General features: G+C 42.3%; 1 protein-coding gene across 9 annotated transcripts in view; it reads left to right on the plus strand.

Annotated features, from left to right (window-relative positions):
• The window catches only part of RIMBP2 (RIMS binding protein 2), a 285,737-nt gene that overhangs the window by 205,347 nt on the left and 59,235 nt on the right, over positions 1–21,155 (plus strand). For all 9 annotated transcript variants that reach the window (XM_084648843.1, XM_084648844.1, XM_084648839.1 and 6 more), the window contains 3 exons: positions 3,360–3,564; positions 12,053–12,204; positions 16,717–16,793. In XM_084648843.1, the coding sequence (XP_084504969.1) occupies positions 3,360–3,564; positions 12,053–12,204; positions 16,717–16,793 (434 nt within the window). The remainder of the gene's footprint in view (positions 1–3,359; positions 3,565–12,052; positions 12,205–16,716; positions 16,794–21,155) is intronic.

Consider the following 21,155-nt stretch of genomic DNA (forward strand, 5'->3'; position numbering starts at 1 on the left):
GCCCAGATTGTGTGTGAGCCAACTACTCTTCAACCGGGAGCTGCTCTCCTCTAGGTATGGTGACATCTTCATGATGGTGTTGATTGCAGCTGGGTGTTCTCAATGTATTGTTGGCAGCTCAGTCTATGGCGTCTTATCACATCTTCCAGGGAGTCTCATTTCGATATTTAAGAGGGCAGGGACAAAGTAGCTCCCAAAGGGTCTCCATAAGCGAAGGCAATTGAGGGAGCAGAGCACTTGCCTATTGCTGTATTTTTAGTCCTGTTGGAGAGGAATGACTGTACCAATGCTAGGCCTTCTATTCTAGCCTTGTCATGCAGAAAGGCCAACAGAAGAATGTGAGTGACTGCATCGTAAATTGCTTAGAGGTCAAGTAGTATGAGCTTCTAGATGCGGCCTCCTTCCTTGGATGCGGCCTCCATAAGGATGTCCTCTTTTAGTGCCACTAGGGCTGTCTCCATGTTTTGCTGTATGGCCAAGTGAAGTGCAATTGGGGAGCATCTAGGATGTTGGCAGATGCCATGTGATGTTGGAACGTGGTTGCCAATATTGCCTGAATGATCTGGAAATGGGAAGTGAGCAGCAGAGTTGAAGTAGGAGAGAGTATATGCTGATTGTGGTTTTGGGGGGAAGACTGTTACATTTTTTTCAGGGAGGTTAGCATGTGGTTTCTGTTAGCAAAAGGCAGAGTTATAATAATGCAACTATTTCTGTGTATTTTCAGTGCTATTTTATCACATTACTGTGTTTGTTTAGTACCACCAGAAACATTCCTGACTTGCAGATTTCCCATGCATCTTTTCAAACAATTGTAGCTGATACTTTAATTTCAGTAAGAACTCAGTGACCTTTGCCATTTAGCAGCCTCTTCTGAGCCATTTTATTTAGATTTGGAAGGCAAGAGCATTAACTTAAAATCAGATCATTATAAATGAAATCTACAGAGCTTTTCAACATACATCAGAAACCGGTAAATAACTTCAAATATTTACAGGAGTATTTTATGTTAGAATGTAATCTGAATCCATATTTGTATTTGTTAGCAGATTACCAGTGTGATGTTTAAAGCCATTTTTTGTGTATGCCAAGAACAGTCATTTTTACATAAATCTGCTCATAAATTTAAGTCCTGTTTAAAATATGACATATAATATTAAAGATGGTGACATGAATGAAAAGACTGTGTCAGTTATTTAGCTGTGTTTAAGTTATGAGTCAGAGATTATCAATGCCAGCAAGATGTGTCTGTGTAATTTTCTGAAGGTCTGTTTTGATTTCTGTAGACATTATTTTAGTGGGGTGAAATTCACCCCTGTGCAGAAGGTCTGCGCAGCATTTAAATCTCGCTAAAGTCCTCATAATAGGTCTTAAATGGGACTTAAGTGGTGTATAGGCCTTGGGCTGAGTCCTTGCACAGATCTGAATTTCATTTTTAGCTATTAATAGTCAAGCAACCAGTTGTCTAGTGTTAGAAAACAAGCACATGCAGGGTTGCCAGCTCTCAGTTTTATTGCAAGTTTCATGGTACTTTTTCTCCTTAAAGCATCAGCTCTGTGATCATATCAGAATCTTTTCTTCCATTTAAAAAATAAAAAAAGCTTCTAGCCCTCCAGGTTGCCGAGAAAAGTTCAAATTGTGAACGCTAATGACTCAAAGCCCAAAAGGCAAATAAAAAGAACCCCATGTTTGTTTATTTATTTTTCAATCTTATGATTTTTTCAGGGACTGACTCATGCTTTTTGAATGCTTGGGTTGTATACTGGAAAGCTTCAGGGTATTTCTTGCACACAAGAGTTGATAACTAGTCCCAAAGTTCTCCATTGGAAAGACTGGGATTCTAGAAACCTAAATCCTTTTACTGCTGTTGCCTATTTAATTTTCTTTTCAAATTGCACGCAGAAGCCCTATTGCCAGTTTTCAACTAATTGCTAATAAGTGGCAAAGTGACAAATAGAAAAGGCTCATATGTGGGTACCCTAAGCCAACAGTGGAAGAATAAAAGGCAAAAGCGTTTCGACTTTGATTAGAACTCTTCACGCTGTCTCTGTCTTTTCCAATTATCTCTTACTCCGTTCAGAATACTCACATCGGCCAAATGTGTTCATATTTCTATAGCAAGATTAAACCAATTTGCATTTGATGAATTTGAAGAGATTAATTATATGTTCGGATTTGCTTGTATTTTTAGAAGTATTTTATTAACGAGAAAATAATACTCCATTCTATATCAGGAAACTGGGACATTGTAATGCATGTGTTCTTCCAGGGGGCATGTGGGTGAAACTATTGAACATTTTAAATTACTTGAGGCACATCATCAGGAGAGCCCTGGAATGAATTCCATCATTAGCCTTACCATGAGTCATATAATTGTTTGGTGCCCACAGTGAGGCATCTGGATGTAATACAGCTATGGTTTTTATGTAGAAAAATTGTAGCCATTCAGCTGTCTTTCCCATTCACCACGTGAAAAATTCTGCTCTTCCCCCCCCAAAAAAAGTTCCAGTAGCAACAATTCAATGGGGGAAAATGGATCTAATTCATAGCCAGTTTACACTCCTTCACACGGCTGTTTTACTAGGGCTATGGAGGGGAAGGAGGATAAATGGGATGAAAAGAATGTTGGTATGTGATAAAACATCAGATTAGGAAATAATGCATCAGATTGTTACAAAATTTCCACATAATTTCTGCTGTGTCACAGCTTGATGCCTCCGAATTAAGACAAAAAGGCAAAGCCTGCCAGTGACCAAATGTTTGTTACACTCAAGCTTATGAGTAATACCCTGTTGGCTGGTGTCTGGATTACTTCTGGACAGTTTGGCACATCTAGTTGTGTACATTAATTTTGAAATAGAATTCAGCCAACAGCTAGACCAACATTCTGCATGAACCACCACTGCTTTTCTATAAACATTAGTATAGCATTTAAGGACGCTGTGATTTAATGGCTAAGGATGGGCAAACCTGAAAAAGAGATCTGGGTTTTGGGGTTGGTTTGGAGAATCATTGAGAAACTGGGCTGCTTTTCTGAATCAGGAATATTTGGGCTGAAAATTTTCATAAAACAAGACTTTATCTTGCAAATTTACTAGCAGTGCCACTCCCAGTCCTAACTGAAAACACTATGAGAACAAGCTTTCTCTTGCTTGGAAATTGGTGGTGAAAAAAATATTTACCTGCATATTATCGACTCCCAAAGAGTGTGATTCTAAATATGGGAAAATGTTTAGGAGCAGGAAAAGGGTGATCCAAACTAGTTTGCCCATCCCTGCTTCTTGATACTCTCTGACAATCTGATCTGACCAAAGCTCTCTGTGATCCCATTCAGATGCATCTCTTATGTCTTGGTTGTGCAGGCCAAGGTACGAGAGCTAGAGGAGAAATGTCGGACACAGAGTGAACAGTTTAACCTCCTCTCCAAGGAACTGGAGAAGTTTCGGCAGCAAGCTGGAAAGATTGATCTCTTGAGCAGTAACTCAGTGGCATCCCCAGATGTCCTTGGCTCTCCTAGTAAAACTCTGTCCCAGTTAATGAACGGAATAGCCACCTCCATAGGCAAAGGTAAGAGCTGATACTTTTATTTGAAGGAATTTGCTGCATTAGGGGTCAAATTAAACCCTCATATAAACAAATCCCATTGATGGCAATGGGATTTGCCTGTGTGTGAGAGAGAGCAGAATTTGGCCCTGATTCAGTTGTATACCCTGGGGCCATTTCTGAGTAGCTCTCTGACTTCATTGGAGTTACAATGGATTTACTGAGATTTAATGTAATTGAGAGTAAAATTTGACCTAACGATCATTCCTCATTATTTGTGAAAAAACACCCTTTGGGAAGCTTGTCTGGAGTGTCAGAGATCAAGAGCAGTTCGTATCCCAGTATAGGTCACCACTTGTGTGACGATCCCCTGGGTGGATTGTCTGTGGGAACTGATCACAGGACCTCTGGATATAGAAGGTCCTTGGGTTAAAGGGGCTGTCTCGCTAGCTTGGAGATAGCAGTAGACTGTAGGGGGGCAGAGACTCACTCTGACTTAGCGTCAGTTACATTTGCTTTTTTTTTCCCCTCTCCTTCCTTCTGTGAAAGGAATCTGTAGGTAGAGTGGATTGAAAAATGAAGGTGTTCTGTGGAAAATTTCAACAAAAAAGAAAATATTTTCTTTTTAGTCAAAACTTTCAGCAGAAAATTTTGACTTGTGAAAAAAACCACAAACCTGATGAAAAATAAATAAATAAATACATAAAAATGAGGAAAGCAGACCATTTCCACAAAAAATGTTAGTTTTGATGAAAACTCAGTTTTCCATGCAAAAAGTTTGGATGGAATACTTTTGAGAAGCCCTCCATGCAAATAACATCTGTTGGGTTTTTACTTTTCCCTAGAATGTTGATTATATTTAACAGGATGTGGTCAGTGTAGTGATGATGGGTTAAAGTGCCATTTTAGCCACAGTGAAACTTGGCTGAAAATGCCCCTTTATTTTAATTTTAAAAGAAGGTAAAAACAAGGTTTTAAATGAATGAATTTAATTTAAAAATAAGGAAGGTATGTTTAAATATGCTTCATTCTCATCATGCCTTACTTACCATAACAATAATAATCACCTAGCTTTTATACAGTGGTTTTCTGCGTATATCTCTAAATGCTTCATAAGGATGGTCCATATTATTGTCTCAATTTTACTTTGTTCCCTTCATTGTGTGTCTCCCAAAGAGGCGTGTTGAGCTTTTGCCAGGTGACTTTTCTTTTTGCCAAAGGGGACGACTCCTTGTGACTAGCTGAGTTTGCTCACTGCCTCTTATGCATAAACAATTTTCAAAGACTCAGGCAGTATCATTGGTCAGGAGGTTATCTGAGGATACTTGGAAGGGACCCATAATGTAGTTTCCACCCAGCTGCCTGACTGTCAGTGCTGAAAAGCGCAGTGATTATGTATACAATGTCTAGCACAAGAGAACCCTGGTCTTTGGATGGGACCTCTAGGTACTATGGCAATGCAAATAATAATGAAAAAAATGCATAATCAGTGACATTTGTTCTCTATCATGGACTTTCTTTCTTTCTTTCTTTCTTTCTTTCTTTCCAATTAAGTTAACAGGTCAGATCATCAGCTGGTGTAAATCGGCATAGCCTCATTGAAGTCAATGGAGCTACACCACTTTACACCAGAAGAAGATCTGGCCCCAAACACCTCCTGACTTAGTTTGATGGATTTTGTCACAAGGAAAACTACATACGTTAAAGGAAAAAAGGATCTGTCAGTGGAGGCATTTTCCATGACGCAAGGGAATAAACCAATTAAAAAGGAGGAGGAGAAAAGAAAATCAATTCTGGACAATTGGTGCGCTGATATTTGGGGATTGATAACACCCAAACTGTAATGTTCTTCAGGCATCACTCTGAGATACTGACATTACAATAGACTGCTCACAGCTGTTGTGTTGCTGTGAGATAATTTTTCATTGCCTTATCAGGCTTTGAGGATTCTTGAACAATTGCTTTATAATAAATATGAAGAGAAGCTGGAAAAGTAAAATAGATTTGGGTTTTGTATGTCATCTTCCTGAGTTTCTAAGAAAGGGTGTGTGGGGGCGGGGGGAGACCCATTTTTTATCGTCAGGAAAAGTACTGTGATTCACAAATCATTTCCCTACCACTGCAGATGAGCAACTGTATTCATCGAAGGCTGACAAACTTGATGTGAAGCCAAGTCAAATGGAACAAGAAGACTTTCTTTTTTCAGTTCACTTCAGTGGTTTCTTTAGAGATGGTGGGACATTGTGATTTTTCTTTAACACAGAAGAGACGTGTTTGCAATCTCACTCCTTGTGCTGCATAATAGTTTATAGGCTTATGTGTGTCTAGAGCATTCCTACCAAACTGGGTGAATTAGAAGGAAAACGCAGAATACCATCTCCTGGTGTCAATGGGAAGTCAATGGGAGCTTTGTCGTAATAAAGATTGCAGGATCAGGCCCTCAATGTCAAATAGTAACGGTAAGGGTGGGATTTTCAAAGCAGCAATTAATTTTAAAGGGACTTAATTAATCATCAGAATCCCCTTAGGCAGATATGCAAGGTTCAGTTAAAATCTTTAAAAATCTGTTTAAATAGACCCAAAATGTTCCAATAAGCACCTAAACTTTTGGGGGCCCAGTGGGTGACCAGACAGCAAATGTGAAAAACTGGGACAGAGGACAAGAGGAGCCTATATAAGAAAAAGATCCAAAAATTGGGACTGTCCCAATGAAATTGGGACTGTCCCAATGAAATTGGGACATCTGGTCACCCTCGGGCCTAACTAAGTCAAACTCTTCCAACTTCTTGATGTTTGCTGATCACTAATTGAAATGGCTAAGAACAACATGTCTTCAAATGAAAGCTTTGAAAATATAGCCTGGTTCTCTCTCCAGTCATTAAAGGCCCTATCCTGCAAAAGTTTACTCACATCCTACTCACCTATGGGTCTACTCAAGTGAGCAACTGTGAGACTTAAATTTGAACCAGTACTCCATTGCTATCAATAAGTTGTGCTGAGTATTGATTTGGTCCATAATACTTAAGCAAGCGGGCAGTATTTTTAGTTGCTGAAATCAGCCAGTTCACCATAATAGTGGTGTTCTCATCAAGCTCTCAGAATTAGGGGCAGAATTTTTTTTATTGTTTACTGGGTAGGAGAGAACATGAGGACAGCTTTCAAAACAGAGCAAATGTCAGAAACAAGGCCAGGTACCAGGGGTGTTTTAATGTTCTTTCCCCAGACATACAGTGTAGTCCGTAATTGATCAGTCAATAGTAATGTAAGTAGAATAGAAGGTGTAATTGGTTCATGACCAGCCACTTTAAGTATGATCAGCTTTGTGTCCTGAGACCTTTAAATGAAGGAATTGGCAGCATTTCCTTGTCTTTTCCCTTGAAAGATCATTCTTGAAACTTCCTCCACTGGTCAGTTGCCAGCCATGACAAAATGTTATGTGCCTGATGTATCTGAAGCTTCCAGCAACAGGAAAGTTTAGTTTTGTGTTTAGTAACTAAGGTATTATGGGTCCAGTGCTACTCCTACTGATGTCAAGGAAAAAAACCCATTGACTTCAATGGGTGTAGGATGACTCGTAATGCCTTGGTTACAAACAGCCTATACGAGAGCTCTTGGTGAGAAGGTCTATGTATTTTGGAACTTTATACATGCATGCGGGTTCTTTTATCCAACAAAAAAAAAGCAGTTCAGCTGGCAAGACAAATCAAGCTGAAGAGACAGGGTTTGATGTTCTGAGTGAAGGTCCACTCCCCTCCTTTTGTGCCTGTCAGATGGCACATCAGGGATAGAGCTGGGGTGACTGGCTCCTACACCTCCCTTCCCAGAGCACAAGGGCAGATAGGGGCCAGCAAAAGGAGTAGCTGGAGCCTGGTGCACTCCAGCATTCTCCAACTAGTGGGAGCTGGTGCAGGTTAGAACAGCCCTTAGAACCAGAAAGTCATAAGTAAGCTTCCTAATGCCGCCCACACCCCTTTTGCCTGCCCCACACCCCTCTCTTCCATCCACTGTAATGTGGACTCGGAAAAAAAATTGGCCCTAAGTGAAAACAGTGACTGGAGGAAGGAGGAGAGGGAAATTCAGTTGAGTCAAATAACCTACAGCCAGACTATCAGGAAGTTGGGACCCTTTTTCACTCTAAAGTTAATATTATCAAAACACTGATGTTCCTTGGAATCCTTATTACCTGTGTTTTAGCACCATGCATTGCATACTATCATACCAATATTACACTTGCAAGCTTCCTGACAGGAAACAGCTGTTGAAAATGTGGTCACCACTTACAGTTTTCACACCTTTCCGTGCCTATTTGCTGTTATTATATAAATTCATTCAAACCAGTCTGCAGTTCAGAAAGGATCTCAAGTCATGGATTCAGAATGATGCATTCTGCTACGAGAAGCCCCTGGGAGAGGTCCTTTGTGTTGCGTAACCTTTCACTAGAGCTGTTTGGAACACTTTTGCTGAAATGTTCTGTGGAGATGTATCTTTTTTCCATCATATTTTTTTCAGGAAGGGGTTAGGGGTATTTGGATAAGGCAGAGCAGGGGAGGGAGATTATTTCAAGCTGTGGGGCTAGGGCACTGGCCTGGGATGTGGAAGACCCAGGATCACGTCTCTGCTCTCCCTGATCGGGGCTGATCTGATATGAAAAACTGCAGAGAATCAGGTAGAGCAGTGACTTCAACCGGGATTTTCCACATCCCAGGCCAATACCCTCGCCTTCAGGAGACATATACGCATTGTTGTCCTCCAGTGAATTCTATCATTAATCCTTATCATTATTATTACTTTTCAGACTACTAGGCTGAGGGGAAGGATGTATGTATTCCTAGTCTCCAATGAGTTCATAAATGGAGAAGCATCCATATAAGACCAAAAGCTCCTGGTACTTATTGTGGTGCAAACCAAGTGAAGCCACTGGCATTGCACCAGAGTGAGAAGAGAATTTAATTTGCAATCCCGGCATATTCTGATTGTAAAATTAGTCTTAGTTACAGATGCAGCATTATGTTACTATATCTATGTATACTTAATCCAAAGGGGCTGGCTTCTTCTATAGAACTCCAAGAGCAAGAGAGTTCAAGAGGCTTACAATATGTTTCATATGAGTTTCAATTTGCCTTTTTGCTAAGATGTTGATTGTTATTAATGAAGTCGTTTGCACTTATGGTAGCTTTTTATAAAATCTCTGTTGAACTAAAAAAACATAAAACTCTACATGGTTGCTGGAATTTGGACAAATTAAGACACTTTATTTAAAAATAAGTAATCATTACCTTAAACAGCAGCAACAACAAAGAATGATTTCCATTGTGCAAAGTCCCCAATAGCTAACAACTAACAATCTACACTGTAGCTAGTCCATAGTTCTCATCTTTTTACCTAGTATGTTACAGTACCGTGGAAATAGAGTGATGGATTTAAGCTGGTTCAGGAAATTGTTTTTATTATAGTCTGAGATGGAAGACGCCCTGTAGGGCTAAGAGTGCGGGGAGGAGGGATTTCTTCAGGAGCAGCAGTCGTCATTTCACAAACTCTTGCAGAGGAAGTTAACAGTTGCTGGCACTCAGGAGGACTTGTTAGAGGGAGGGAGAAAGGATCTTGCAGATGTAGCTGAATGCGAAGGGGGAATTGAGAGGGAAGTGACATTTCAGGAAGCAGTAAATCAGATTTGGAAACCAAATCCCTCTTGAATGGTTGGAAGTACTGCTGAAGTGTCTCCCTCTGCCACTTTGCACTGACCTAGGTAGGAAAACATCATTGTCCTCATTTACAGGTGGGGCAAATGAGACACAGAAGGGGTAGGAGTGATTTGCCCAAGGTCACACACCAAATCAGTGTCAGAATCAGGATTAAAACTCAGGTCTCTTGTCTCTCAGGTGCATGCCTGATCCAGTATAATGAAGTGAGTTCAAGGCAAGTTACTTAATTTCTTTCTATTTGCCTCTTTCTAAAATCGAGCAGTGATTCTTCTCTTCTCTCCCCCCACCACATTCAGTCTCTTGCTCAGTCCTGTCACTTCTTCCTCTCTGTTACCAAAACCCACATTACCTTCCTGTGTCCCTCACGGCTAAACTCCTTCTCCATGCCTCAATCATCTTTTGCCTTGACTGTTGTTCTCTTACCTCCGTGCTTCTCACCTCTCCAATCTGTCCAAAATGTAGCTGCTAAAGTCCTCTGCTGCTTCAACCACATCATCTGCATTTGCATCTCTCTGTTCTCTACTGCAGCAAAGTCAAGCACCATGTCTTGACTTTCACAGCCCCCATCATTTAGCTCCCCTCTTCATCTGGACACTTGTTCCCACCTCCCCGTCCGTCTCTCTCTCTCTCTCTCTCTCTCTCTCTCTGTTTTTGCCTTTTATCTCATGTTTCCACTCTCAGCCTTGGACCTTCTATCATGCTGCTTCTTGTTATCTCCTGCTGAGCACCCTCTCTCCTCCTTCATATACCTCCTTAAAGCGTATTTCTTCCAACATCCCTTCCTGAGTTCCCCATCAATTCCCATGACATGAACAGTGTTCCAGGATCTTGCTTTTGTGTTGTTCTGTCTGATCTAATGTAGGCTCAGATTCTGGCCAATCCCCTGTATTGGGTACACAGCAAGGGGTAGGGTGTCGAAGGAACTTTCCACTCACCTCGTGTCTGGTGCCTAGGAAGAGCTCACACTGTAGTGTATATAACGAAACCAAGGAAAATCCAATAGACATGAGCCTCAGAACTGGTTTCCTTTTCATATATTGTTGCAGTTGGAGCAATTATTTGTAGACTTTAGAATGACAGTCTGGTGTGGCAAACGCATTAACAGTGAATGGAAGGAGCCAAATTAGTGACAGGTTTCTGAAAGGGGATCATTATTCTATTAAAAGTATGAAAGAAATTCCAAAAATAAAAAATGTGCCCTTTGCCAGTATGGAGATTGCTGCAACCAGGGCTGGTTGCAATAAATCTTTTGTTCAGCCTTGTATATTTCCCTGCCATCAAGGTGCTTAAGCGGACGTGCTGTAAAATTAAAGTGGTGCAGAGTGAATGAATCAAGTTGGACCAAGGAACATACCGAAAAACCCTCTGATAATGTCTTTTTGGAGCTCATCCTCCTCTGTGGTACAGTGGACGATTCTCACTGGCATGTAACCGGAGGAAGCAGGCACTTCAAGAACAAAACACCACGTTTCAAACTCCTAGCACAATTGGAGAGGAGCTGCCAACCTCACACGAGACCAGGACTTGAAAATAAGGGCATGGACTAGTTGTATTAAAAAGAAAGGAGAGGAAGGCTGAGAAATCGGATTGTGGCAGCAGTGCCCAAATTGTTTGCTGTGGCTTTGCTGCAGCTGCTGCTGTTTCAGATATAATTATCCCTAGCTTGTTATTTCCGGTTTTCTTTCTTGTGGTTCCAGAGGAGTAGTATGACTGGTGAAGGAAAACATAGGCCAGCGTTTTATATTCCACGTTTACCAATCCCCCTTGCAGCCTTGGGTAGCACATTTTTTAAAAGCATATTTCACAAGCCTTTAGGGCTTGATCCTGGGAATACTTCGGGCTGCTTAGCATCTTGCAGGATCAGGTCTCTTATTCCTTTAACAGCGTGGTGTATTTTATCTTTTATTGGCATCATCTTTACAAACAGGAAAAAAATGTTCAAAGTGTCTCCAGAATTTTCTCCTTTTTCCCTTAATGTGTCTCCTGCATTTTTTAGACCGTTTAATGATTGTGTTTGTGCCTTAGAATATGGGCTGTGGAACAAGAAACCCCAATTCTAATGCTGCTCTGCCACTGATATACCATGTAGCATTGGGCAAGACACTTACCTGACATTGTTACCTGATCTGCAGAATGGAGAGAGTAGGACTTGGTTGTTCTCTGGCAGTGAAGAGATCTGAAATTGCGTATATATTTTCACTTAGGTTAAGTGAAGTTGCACGTGCACGGTGACATAAAAGTGCCTTATTGTAAATAAGGATTAGGACCAGTAGTGCGTACCTATCTCCCTACAGGGTATTGAACATTAATTAGTTAAAACTTTTTAATGCAAGTGCTAAGCTGAATATTATTATTGCCAATAAATAGACAGTATTTCCAAGCAGGCTTGTTGGGTTTTTTTTTCATGCCAACCTGAAAAATAATCTTAGCATGTGTGAAACTGCTAGAACACGTAGTCATCTCATACAGTAACTTTTTCTCTTTCCCAGCTGGTCGGTAAAAATTGGGATGCGGTTCATGTTTATTTGCTCCTTAGCTCTGATCTTGACATTAAAAATGTCTTCACATTCCCTGTAATTGTCCATTAGAAGTTTTTCGGAACTTTTAGTTCACTGAACAGGTACAGAATGGGAAGTGGCAATGGGTGTTTGCTCCATGCTACCCTTTGTCAGCCCCTCTCTGGAAGAGCCATTAATAGGGGCCGGATGGTCATTCACACGCTGTGACCCATTCAGCATATGATGCCTCTGCTGTGACTGCCAACCAGGGTGCCACTTTGTACCAATTGTTGTGTTTTTATTTACGGGTAGGTAACGAAAGCCCCTCTGGAAGTCGTTGTGTGATTTCGGAGTTTATACGACCCCTGAAGATATCCGTTGACAAACCGGAACAGTTGTCCGTCAAACCTACTTTTCTGTCCAGATCAAGATCCGGCAGCCCAAGATGCAGATTTGATTCAGACGTGAGTCTTTTTAAGTTGATGACATTGGGAATGTGTTTGATCGGCCAGAGCCTTCCTTCTTCAATGGGACAGGTGTGCTGCAGCTCAGTGTTTGACTGCAGTTCTGAAGAGTCAAGGATTGGGATTTTCAAAAGCACCCAAGTGATTTGGGAGCACAAATAATGGGATTATTGTGCATCTAAATCGCATAGGGCGTTTGAAAATCCCACCTAGGAAACCTGACCTGCGATTTTCAAAGGAGTCTCAGCAAGTTAGGTGCCCAAATCCCACTCATTCAATGAGAGTGTTGAGTGCCCCTTAGATGTCTTTGAAAATCCCAGCCCTCGACAGCATAGTTTAAGCAGTGTTTTATAGCTAGACTGCTGTTCTATTGTGAGCCTCATATATATGTAGGATGAAAATTAGCTATATGCTTTTTTTATCTTTGCTGACTGCCTTGCATTCTTGTCTTTTGCTTAGTTTGTTTATTTAGCCCTTGTGAAATGTATCACATTTTTGTCAATCTTTTTTGTGCCCATTAGTGGTGCTAGATTGACATAAATCCTCTATTCACAGGACAGATAATGCACCTGTAAGAGCACTATTCCACCCAATGCCCTGCCAATGTGCCTCAGCTCTTCTAGAAAGGCCACTTCTAGGTGTGAGAAGTGGATCATTCTCTTTGACCTGTTCTTTACTTGGTTTTCATGATGTGGAAATCCACTCATTAGTAACTGGAATGATATTGCCACCTGGACCAGTTTCTAGGGTACCATTCTTAGCTGAATTTGAGCCTGTAAACTGGAGAATCCCCTCAGCCATCCAGCTTCCCACCATATATGCATTTATTTGCAGTTTTTGAAAAATTCAGCAGAGATCTTACAATATTTTATTATTGCTAATCTTTGTACATCCCAAGACTAGCAGGAAATCCACTGAAACACCATTCAAGTTCTTCAGTGTACTTGATTATGACTCCTTTTCCTTCATCTCATCATGTGCACAGTCTCAACACCCACATAAAAAACTCCTATAGACTTGAATAAGGATGAAACCCAAAAGCCTCTTGTAGAAATGTTATAGGGTTCTATAAAAATGTTCTTAAATCCCAATCAGATTTAATAGAGAATAAGGTCCTATCTGTAGGTGTCCTTAACCAGGCTAAAGAATTCTATCATTGGGATCTCATTATCTATTAAAAACATATATGGGATGATTTTTTAAAAAAATCTATAAAAAGGCTATTATTTTACATTAAATTCTGTAACACTGTTCCATGAGGGCAAACAGAACTATAATAAAGTGAGGGATGTAATGATATTTTATTGGATACAGTCCTGATTTTTCCCTCTGTCAAACATTTTAAAAGTAAATAGCGTGAAATTGTGTTCACATGCTATGGCTATAACATAGGGTTTGCAGCTGAACCCCAGGAAGTTGATTGCATCAAAGTGCTTGTGGACATCGTTAAAAATCCAAGTGTAATATACGATATTCTACAAAAGAATTAGATTCCTACTAGCTTCTACTAATATGCCATTCAATAGCCACATCTGTGCCCACATATCTATTCAGGGGACACCATCACAGGGCCTAATAACATCAGCCACACTATCAGAGGCTCGTTCACCTGCACATCCACCAATGTGATATATGCCATCATGTGCCAGCAATGCCCCTCTGCCATTTACATTGGTCAAACTGGACAGTCTCTACGTAAAAGAATAAATGGACACAAATCAGATGTCAAGAATTATAACATTCATAAACCAGTCGGAGAACACTTCAATCTCTCTGGTCACGCAATCACAGATATGAAGGTCACTATCTTAAAACAAAAAAACTTCAAATCCAGACTCCAGCGAGAAACTGCTGAATTGGAATTCATTTGCAAATTGGATACTATTAATTTAGGCTTAAATAGAGACTTGGAGTGGCTAAGTCATTATGCAAGGTAGCCTATTTCCCCTTGTTTTTTCCTACCCCCCCCCCCAGACATTCTGGTTTAACTTGGATTTAAACTTTGGAGAGTGGTCAGTTTGGATGAGCTATTGCCAGCAGGAGAGTGAGTTTGTGTGTGTGTGTCCCTGGGGGAAAAAAAAATGGGGGGGGGGTGAGAGAGCCTGGATTTGTGCTGGACATGGCCCACCTTGATTACCATGCACATTGTAGGGAGAGTGGTCACTTTGGATGAGCTATTACCAGCAGGAGAGTGAGTTTGTGTGTGTATGGGGGTGGGGGGGTGAGAAAACCTGAATTTGTGCTGGAAATGGCCCACCTTGATTATCATGCACATTGTAGGGAGAGTGGTCACTTTGGATGAGCTATTACCAGCAGGATAGTGAGTTTGTGTGTGTGTTTTTTGGAGGGGGGTGAGGGGGTGAGAGAACCTGGATTTGTGCAGGAAATGGCCCAACTTGATTATCATGCACATTGTGTAGAGAGTTGTCACTTTGGATGGGCTATTACCAGCAGGAGAGTGAATTTGTGTGTGGGGGGGTGGAGGGTGAGAAAACCTGGATTTGTGCTGGAAATGGCCCAACTTGATGATCACTTTAGATAAGCTATTACCAGCAGGACAGTGGGGTGGGAGGAGGTATTGTTTCATATTCTCTGTGTGTATATAATGTCTTCTGCAGTTTCCACGGTATGCATCCGATGAAGTGAGCTGTAGCTCACAAAAGCTCATGCTCAAATAAATTGGTTAGTCTCTAAGGTGCCACAAGTCCTCCTTTTCTTTTTGCGAATACAGACTAACACGGCTGTTACTCTGAAACATCTCAGGGTCTGTTGACCAAGAAACACATACAGATAAACTCTTAATGCCATTAGTGGGAGGTGTGAGCAGCCCCTGCTTGGTGAATAGGCTGCATCAGGAAGAGTGAAGCCAGAAAAGGCAGCATAGCAACCAAATGTAAGGAAGCAGAACTAACAGCACAGAACAGAACAAGTGCATGTCACATTTAGTTCCCTTCTTCTATTATTTTTCAGTTTTCTCTCACTGAGAATGCCAAGCAGTTTTTAACTGAATTGCTCATTGTTTGCCTTTCTGAGTGTAATTATGTGGTCCCTGCATACCTCTCACATACACACGGAAGTTTAGTTACAGACCAAGGTACCATATCCAGTATCCAAGAAGAAAAGTATATAAATGACACCTTAAGGAAATCAGCCTTTGAAATATAAAATCTGAGAGTGGTACTTGCTGTTGTAATTTCTGACATCAAAAGGGAGCTCAATCCATTCCACAAAGACATCCCCACAACTTCCATGACTGTTAGTAAGAATTCTGGCTCTGCTTCTAGGGTAATCATTAAGCTGCACACATCTACACAGGGAGTCAGGGGACATAAGGAGCCTCCATACACCACTGTACAGGCTACGCACATCACCAGTGCCAACTGCTACTCCCATTCCCATGTGGTGGGCGACAAGTAGGCAGGCAAGCAAGCATGGGGCGTGTCCGGAGTCTTGGTTATGCCCATCATGAGAGCAGCCCATGCCCCAAACCCAGCGCAGAGAAGAAAGTGACTTGCACCAGCATTTTTTCTGGAGCAAATTGTTTCATAACTGGAACCAGGGGGCAGCAGGAACAAGAGGGTTACTCCGAATCACAGTCTGGTACGTGCCTGTCTCCTGGATTATAGGGTTACCATCCCACCCTCTGAAAGCTTCCCTGCTTGACTCCACAGCCTAACTTGGTACTTCTGTTTTAAGGAGAAGTTGCTATCTCAGTTCTCCTAGAGGTGTCTAGCAACTCATAAAATGGGACAGTGAGAAATGTGTTCCTCCTTTATGAACTCTGCCCAGTATCAAGCAGGAGAGACAGAGTTTTTATTATTTCAGTACACTGAATTTCAAGAACGTATCTGATGGAGATGCAAAATACATGGGACCTGTTTATGTTGACTCAGCAAAACAGTTTATTCACTAGGTTTTCTACTCATTAATTCATGGTGGAGTCAAAATTATGGCTTTGCTATTTTGTGCTGAATTAAGCATCATGGTGAATTCAGAGCTAATATGTTTTTCCACTGGGTTAGTGGAGCGGATGGAATTCAGCAGATGGGGACTGGTTTAGAAGATTTTTATTTGGTGTGATTCTTCAGTTAATACTGGTCACAATTTAAAAAAATCAACGTTTGCTTACAGTTACAAGTCAGTGGTATCTAAGGTACCACTTTTATTTCCTATCCTAACTATAGGATGCCATTATGAGCTAACTGTGTAAATGTTGACATTTGAATGGCAACTAACACTGTACACAATGCTAGGTGAATCATTTACAATAAGTCATCTTGGGACTAACTTGCTAAAGTTTTAATTAAAATAAAACAGCAAACACTTTGGATAAATTACTATTAATTATTAGTCTACATATTTCTAAATAAAAATGAATTGCTGAAAGCCTATATCTGACTCTGTTTCATGTCATATGGAGTGTTGCATGTACTCAGGCTAGTTTATATAGGATAGCTTCAGGATAACAGTGGGTGCAACAGTATAAATCCTATTGTCTTTATTTTTTTACAGATGGATAATGAACGGAATTCCAATACCTCAAAGCAAAGATATTCTGGGAAAGTCCATCTTTGCATCGCCCGTTATAGGTAACATAAACAGCTGGGGGAAAAAAATATAATCCCAAAATTGTGGGGTTTTTTCACTTTTTTTTTTTTTTTTTTTGCAGATGTAATTAATGTCCAGGCCCCAGTTCTATTCAGACATGATCCTAAGTAAAGGGGGCGAATCACAGTGGGGTTCAGGGAAATAGACGGGATCCTAACCACACCCTACTTCCCCAGCCTGGGCAAATGGTGTGTCCCACCCTCCATGCAAATGGGTTTGGCTGGTGAATTGGCATCCGCAAAAGCCCCTCCCACATTCATCCCCAAGCAACTTCATGACTACAGTGGATGGAGCTCACCTATGCAAATACAAAGCACAGCTGTGTGGTTCACAGAGAGTGCAGGCTTTCTTGTGCAGGCTTTCTGCATCCTACACCCATGCTCTTGCACGGTGGAACCATGCAGTTTTTTTCATTGCCTTTTGGGTTGTACATGCCTACAGACAGATGGGGGTCAGGTTTGTGCCCAGGTCATTTTCTGACCAGCTGGCCTGGGAAATGGAGGTCAGGGAAGAGCAAACAACATTTGTCAGAAGGGATCCTGCTAATCAGTGTCTTTCTCAGTGTATAAATAGCTTCAGATCAGTAAAGGGTAGTCTCAGAATGTAAACGATAACATTCTACGTTAATTCAGGCTCTGTGTCTGACCATTACAGAAAGGTTTTCAATAGAGACACAAGCCTAATCTTTTAGAAGTGCTTTCTCTGCTTCAGCTTCCTTCCTTCCTGAGGAGAGCAGTGTCAGCAGTGCACCTGCACACAGGCTCTCGAGATGGCATGGGAGTTCTGGTGAAAGTGTGGCTTGTCTGCTGTCTGATCTGGGTGTGTTGAGCCTGCTGGCGCTCAGTTACTCCTGGGGGAATTCTGTCCCCCTGCGTGTGTGCAGAATTCATTTGCCCCGCAGATTTCTTTGCTTCCCCCCAAAAAATGACTTTCTGACAGGGAAGCAAAGGGAAGCCGCAAGAGTAGTCATGCACCACCACCCCCTCCCCCCCAGCAACATGGGTGCATTGTTTCAGGCACTGGGAGCAGCCAATGGAGTGGTAAATCACTGGGGAGGAGGATGCGCCAGCCAGTGTCTCCTACCCTGTACCAGGCTCACCTAGTCCTGGCTGGGCTGGGAAGGATGGGACTTCCTCTTCCTCTGTAAGGAACTGGGCTGGGAAGGATGGGGGAGTGGGGCCCTATGCGGAAATGACAAATGTGTCAACTTCTGGGGATGCCATCACTTCCGGGACTGACTATGCCGGCCCACGGGGCCCCCTAAAGCACAGGGGCCAGAGGGTCACATCGCCTAGGAGCCCTGTGGCTTGCTGGGGTGATTTAAAAGAGCCCTTGGGCAATTGCCCCCTTTCCCCCTCCCGCCTCCCATCCCAAGGGGTGGGCCTGGCAGCCAGGGCTGGGTGAGACTCACCCCCAGAAACCCCTCAGGCTGCAGGAAGCGTCGCACCTCCCCCCTCCCCCGCTTCCTGCCCCCATTGCTCCTTAGCCATGGTGGGGAGGGGTCACTATATGGGGAGTTGCTTCCCATCTGCCCAACCCCCTGTGCATCCAGACCCACCTCATACTCAGATTGCCCCACCAAACCTCACCCCCTGCACCCAACACCCCCCACACTGACCCCCCTGAACCCAAACCCACATCCTGACAAGCCTCACTCACCCTCTGCATCTGGAGCCCCCCTGCACCTAGGCCCCCCCACTGAACCCCACATCTCTGCATCTAGATCTCACCGCTGCACCCAGAATGCCCCCACACTGACCCCCTTGACTCAAACCCACATTCCGACAAACCTCACCCTGCCTGGACCACCCTGACTAGCCCTCCTCACCCACACTCTCCACCAAGCCAGTACCCAGACTTACACCCCACTAAGCCAGCACCTGGACCCCCCCCGCTGAGCCCTTCACACCCAGATCCCCTGTGCTGAGCCCCACCACCTTCACCTAGACCCCCCTGCAGAGTCCCATTGTGTCTTCACCCAGAAACCCCCCCATGAGCCCGTGTTCATCCAGATCGCCTTTGCACCCGGACCCCCACCCAGATTGCCCCACCCATCACCCCACATCTGGATCTCCCTACACTAAGCCCCTTCATTCTGGATCCTGCTGTGCTGAGCCTGCTTGTCTACATCTAGTGTGATTTGCATGGAGGGGCAGGGCCTCGGGATGTTTCTGGGACAGCCCTGGTCCTTGCACTGTGTCAGGGTCAAGTGCCACTCCACCTCCGAGTCCCTGTCCGGGGGAGGAGGATACAGGGTTATCTCCTACCTCTGTGCAGTCAGTGGCCTGTGCTTCCCCCTGCCACGCTGGAGCCTCCACATTTATTTATTTATTGACAAATACAATTTGCAGAATTTTAAAATATTGTGTGCAGAATTTTAAATTTTTTGGCGCGGAATGCCATCGCGAGTGCCACTCCCTGATACCGCAAATCTCAGTAATCAAAATGTTTTAATACTCAATTTAAGTCTAAATTTCCCCAGAATGAACCTGGCTAACAAAGAGGAGGATTCATGCCAGTCCCAGTTCCATTACAGTGTAATATTCAGTGCACTGCAGAGTTTAGAGGAGACAGTTCAGAGCCCAGAGGAAGGCAGAGCCCATGCTGAGCTCAAATTAAACTCATTTTCTCTAGAGGAACATGATTTCATTTCTGCAACAAGTACTATAAAGCTCACCCAACTGAAGAAAGTTCCTAAACAAACCAGCATGAAACTAAAAGATTATTAATTGATTGATTAAATGCCTTATATATCAACTTTAAGTGGTTGCAGTCATACTTGAAGAGCCGGGAGAAAAAGAACAGATGAAGATTGCTTTCTTCGTAGGCTTTAAAAAAAAAACAAGCCCAAACCTGTTGTTGTAGGTAACAGTGCAATTTCCATTTATGCTAGATTTAAAATAATGCACTTTCCATTGGCTTGTAACATCGGAGCAAGTCTAACATGGCATGCTCAACATAGCCAGAACATTTACGTTCAACTTCAACAATATTTTTTTAAAAAGAGAAAAGGAATGAACCAGAAAATTGTATTTGTTGTAAATGCCAAAAAAAAAAAAAACCCAACAACCCCCCTCTCCCCTGACAACATCTCCAAGTGCTAGAGAGGCAGCACAGTGTTGTGGTTAGAGCAGAGGAACTGGGAGTCAGGAGACCTAGAACCTGATCATGGTTCTGACACCTCCTCGCTGTTTGACTTTAGGCAGGCCCATAATCCCTTTGGCCCTCACATTCCTTATATGTATAAATGTGGGTGATGATACTTGCCTACCTCATCAGAGAGGGATTGAAAGGACTCTTCCATCAATGCATGTGAAATGCTTTCCTGATCCACAGATGGAAGGTGCGGAAGTCCAGCACATGGCCTATGCATCTCTTAAATCCCACCACCCTTTTTAGTGGACCTCTCTGCACAGGGGTGAATTTCAAATCCTGTGTGGAGTATTCTTATTATTATACAACTTTCTGTGTCTGTTAGTTGCTTCTCATTGATGACGTTTTTATTATAGATCAAATATTATTCTATTTTTCAAAAACTGATACATTAAATGATGCACTCCAGCTTATTTACAGTGCACAGAGATTATTTCAAGGTAATTAAACACACCCGTGAACTTAAATAAAGCAAAACTTAATAACTTAACAGCTGCGAAAGTATAATCAGTGTATGCTTCCCATGCAATTTCAGTGAGCAAGTAAACTCGTGTCTGTATTTTGCTACAAGCACATCAAAATGTCTTCATTTCAAGAGCCAGGAGTCAGTGTGGTGCTCATGGAAATGTGCTGTTTAGCCTATGCCATTTTCCTGTGAGCAAAGTGCAAATAATGTTTATATTGCATTGGCAATGTTGGCTACAAAATAAGAGGGATTTGTCCAGGGAGTGTGAGAGAGAGAGGAAATCTTTTACATTTAAATTGGCTCACAAACCCGTCAGAGCAGCACCATAGGTGGTCAGAGTTTTCATTAAACATTAATGAGGTGAGAGTCATTAAATACAAAGGTTTCAGAGTAACAGCCATGTTAGTCTGTATCCGCAAAAAGAAAAGGAGTACTTGTGGCACCTTAGAGACTAACCAATTTATTTGAGCATAAGCTTTCGTGAGCTGCAGCTCACTTCATCGGATGCATACTGTGGAAAGTGTAGAAGATCTTATTATATACACACAAAAAGCATGAAAAAATACCTCCTCCCACCCCACTCTCCTGCTGGTAATAGCTTATCTAAAGTGATCACTCTCCTTACAATGTGTATAGGAGCATATAGCATATATGATATAGCATATAGGAGAGTGATCACTTTAGATAAGCTATTACCAGCAGGAGAGTGGGGTGGGAGGAGGTA

The sequence above is a fragment of the Lepidochelys olivacea genome, assembly GCF_965140295.1.
Source record: "Lepidochelys olivacea isolate rLepOli2 genome assembly, chromosome: 15".
Lineage (NCBI taxonomy): Eukaryota > Metazoa > Chordata > Testudines > Cheloniidae > Lepidochelys > Lepidochelys olivacea.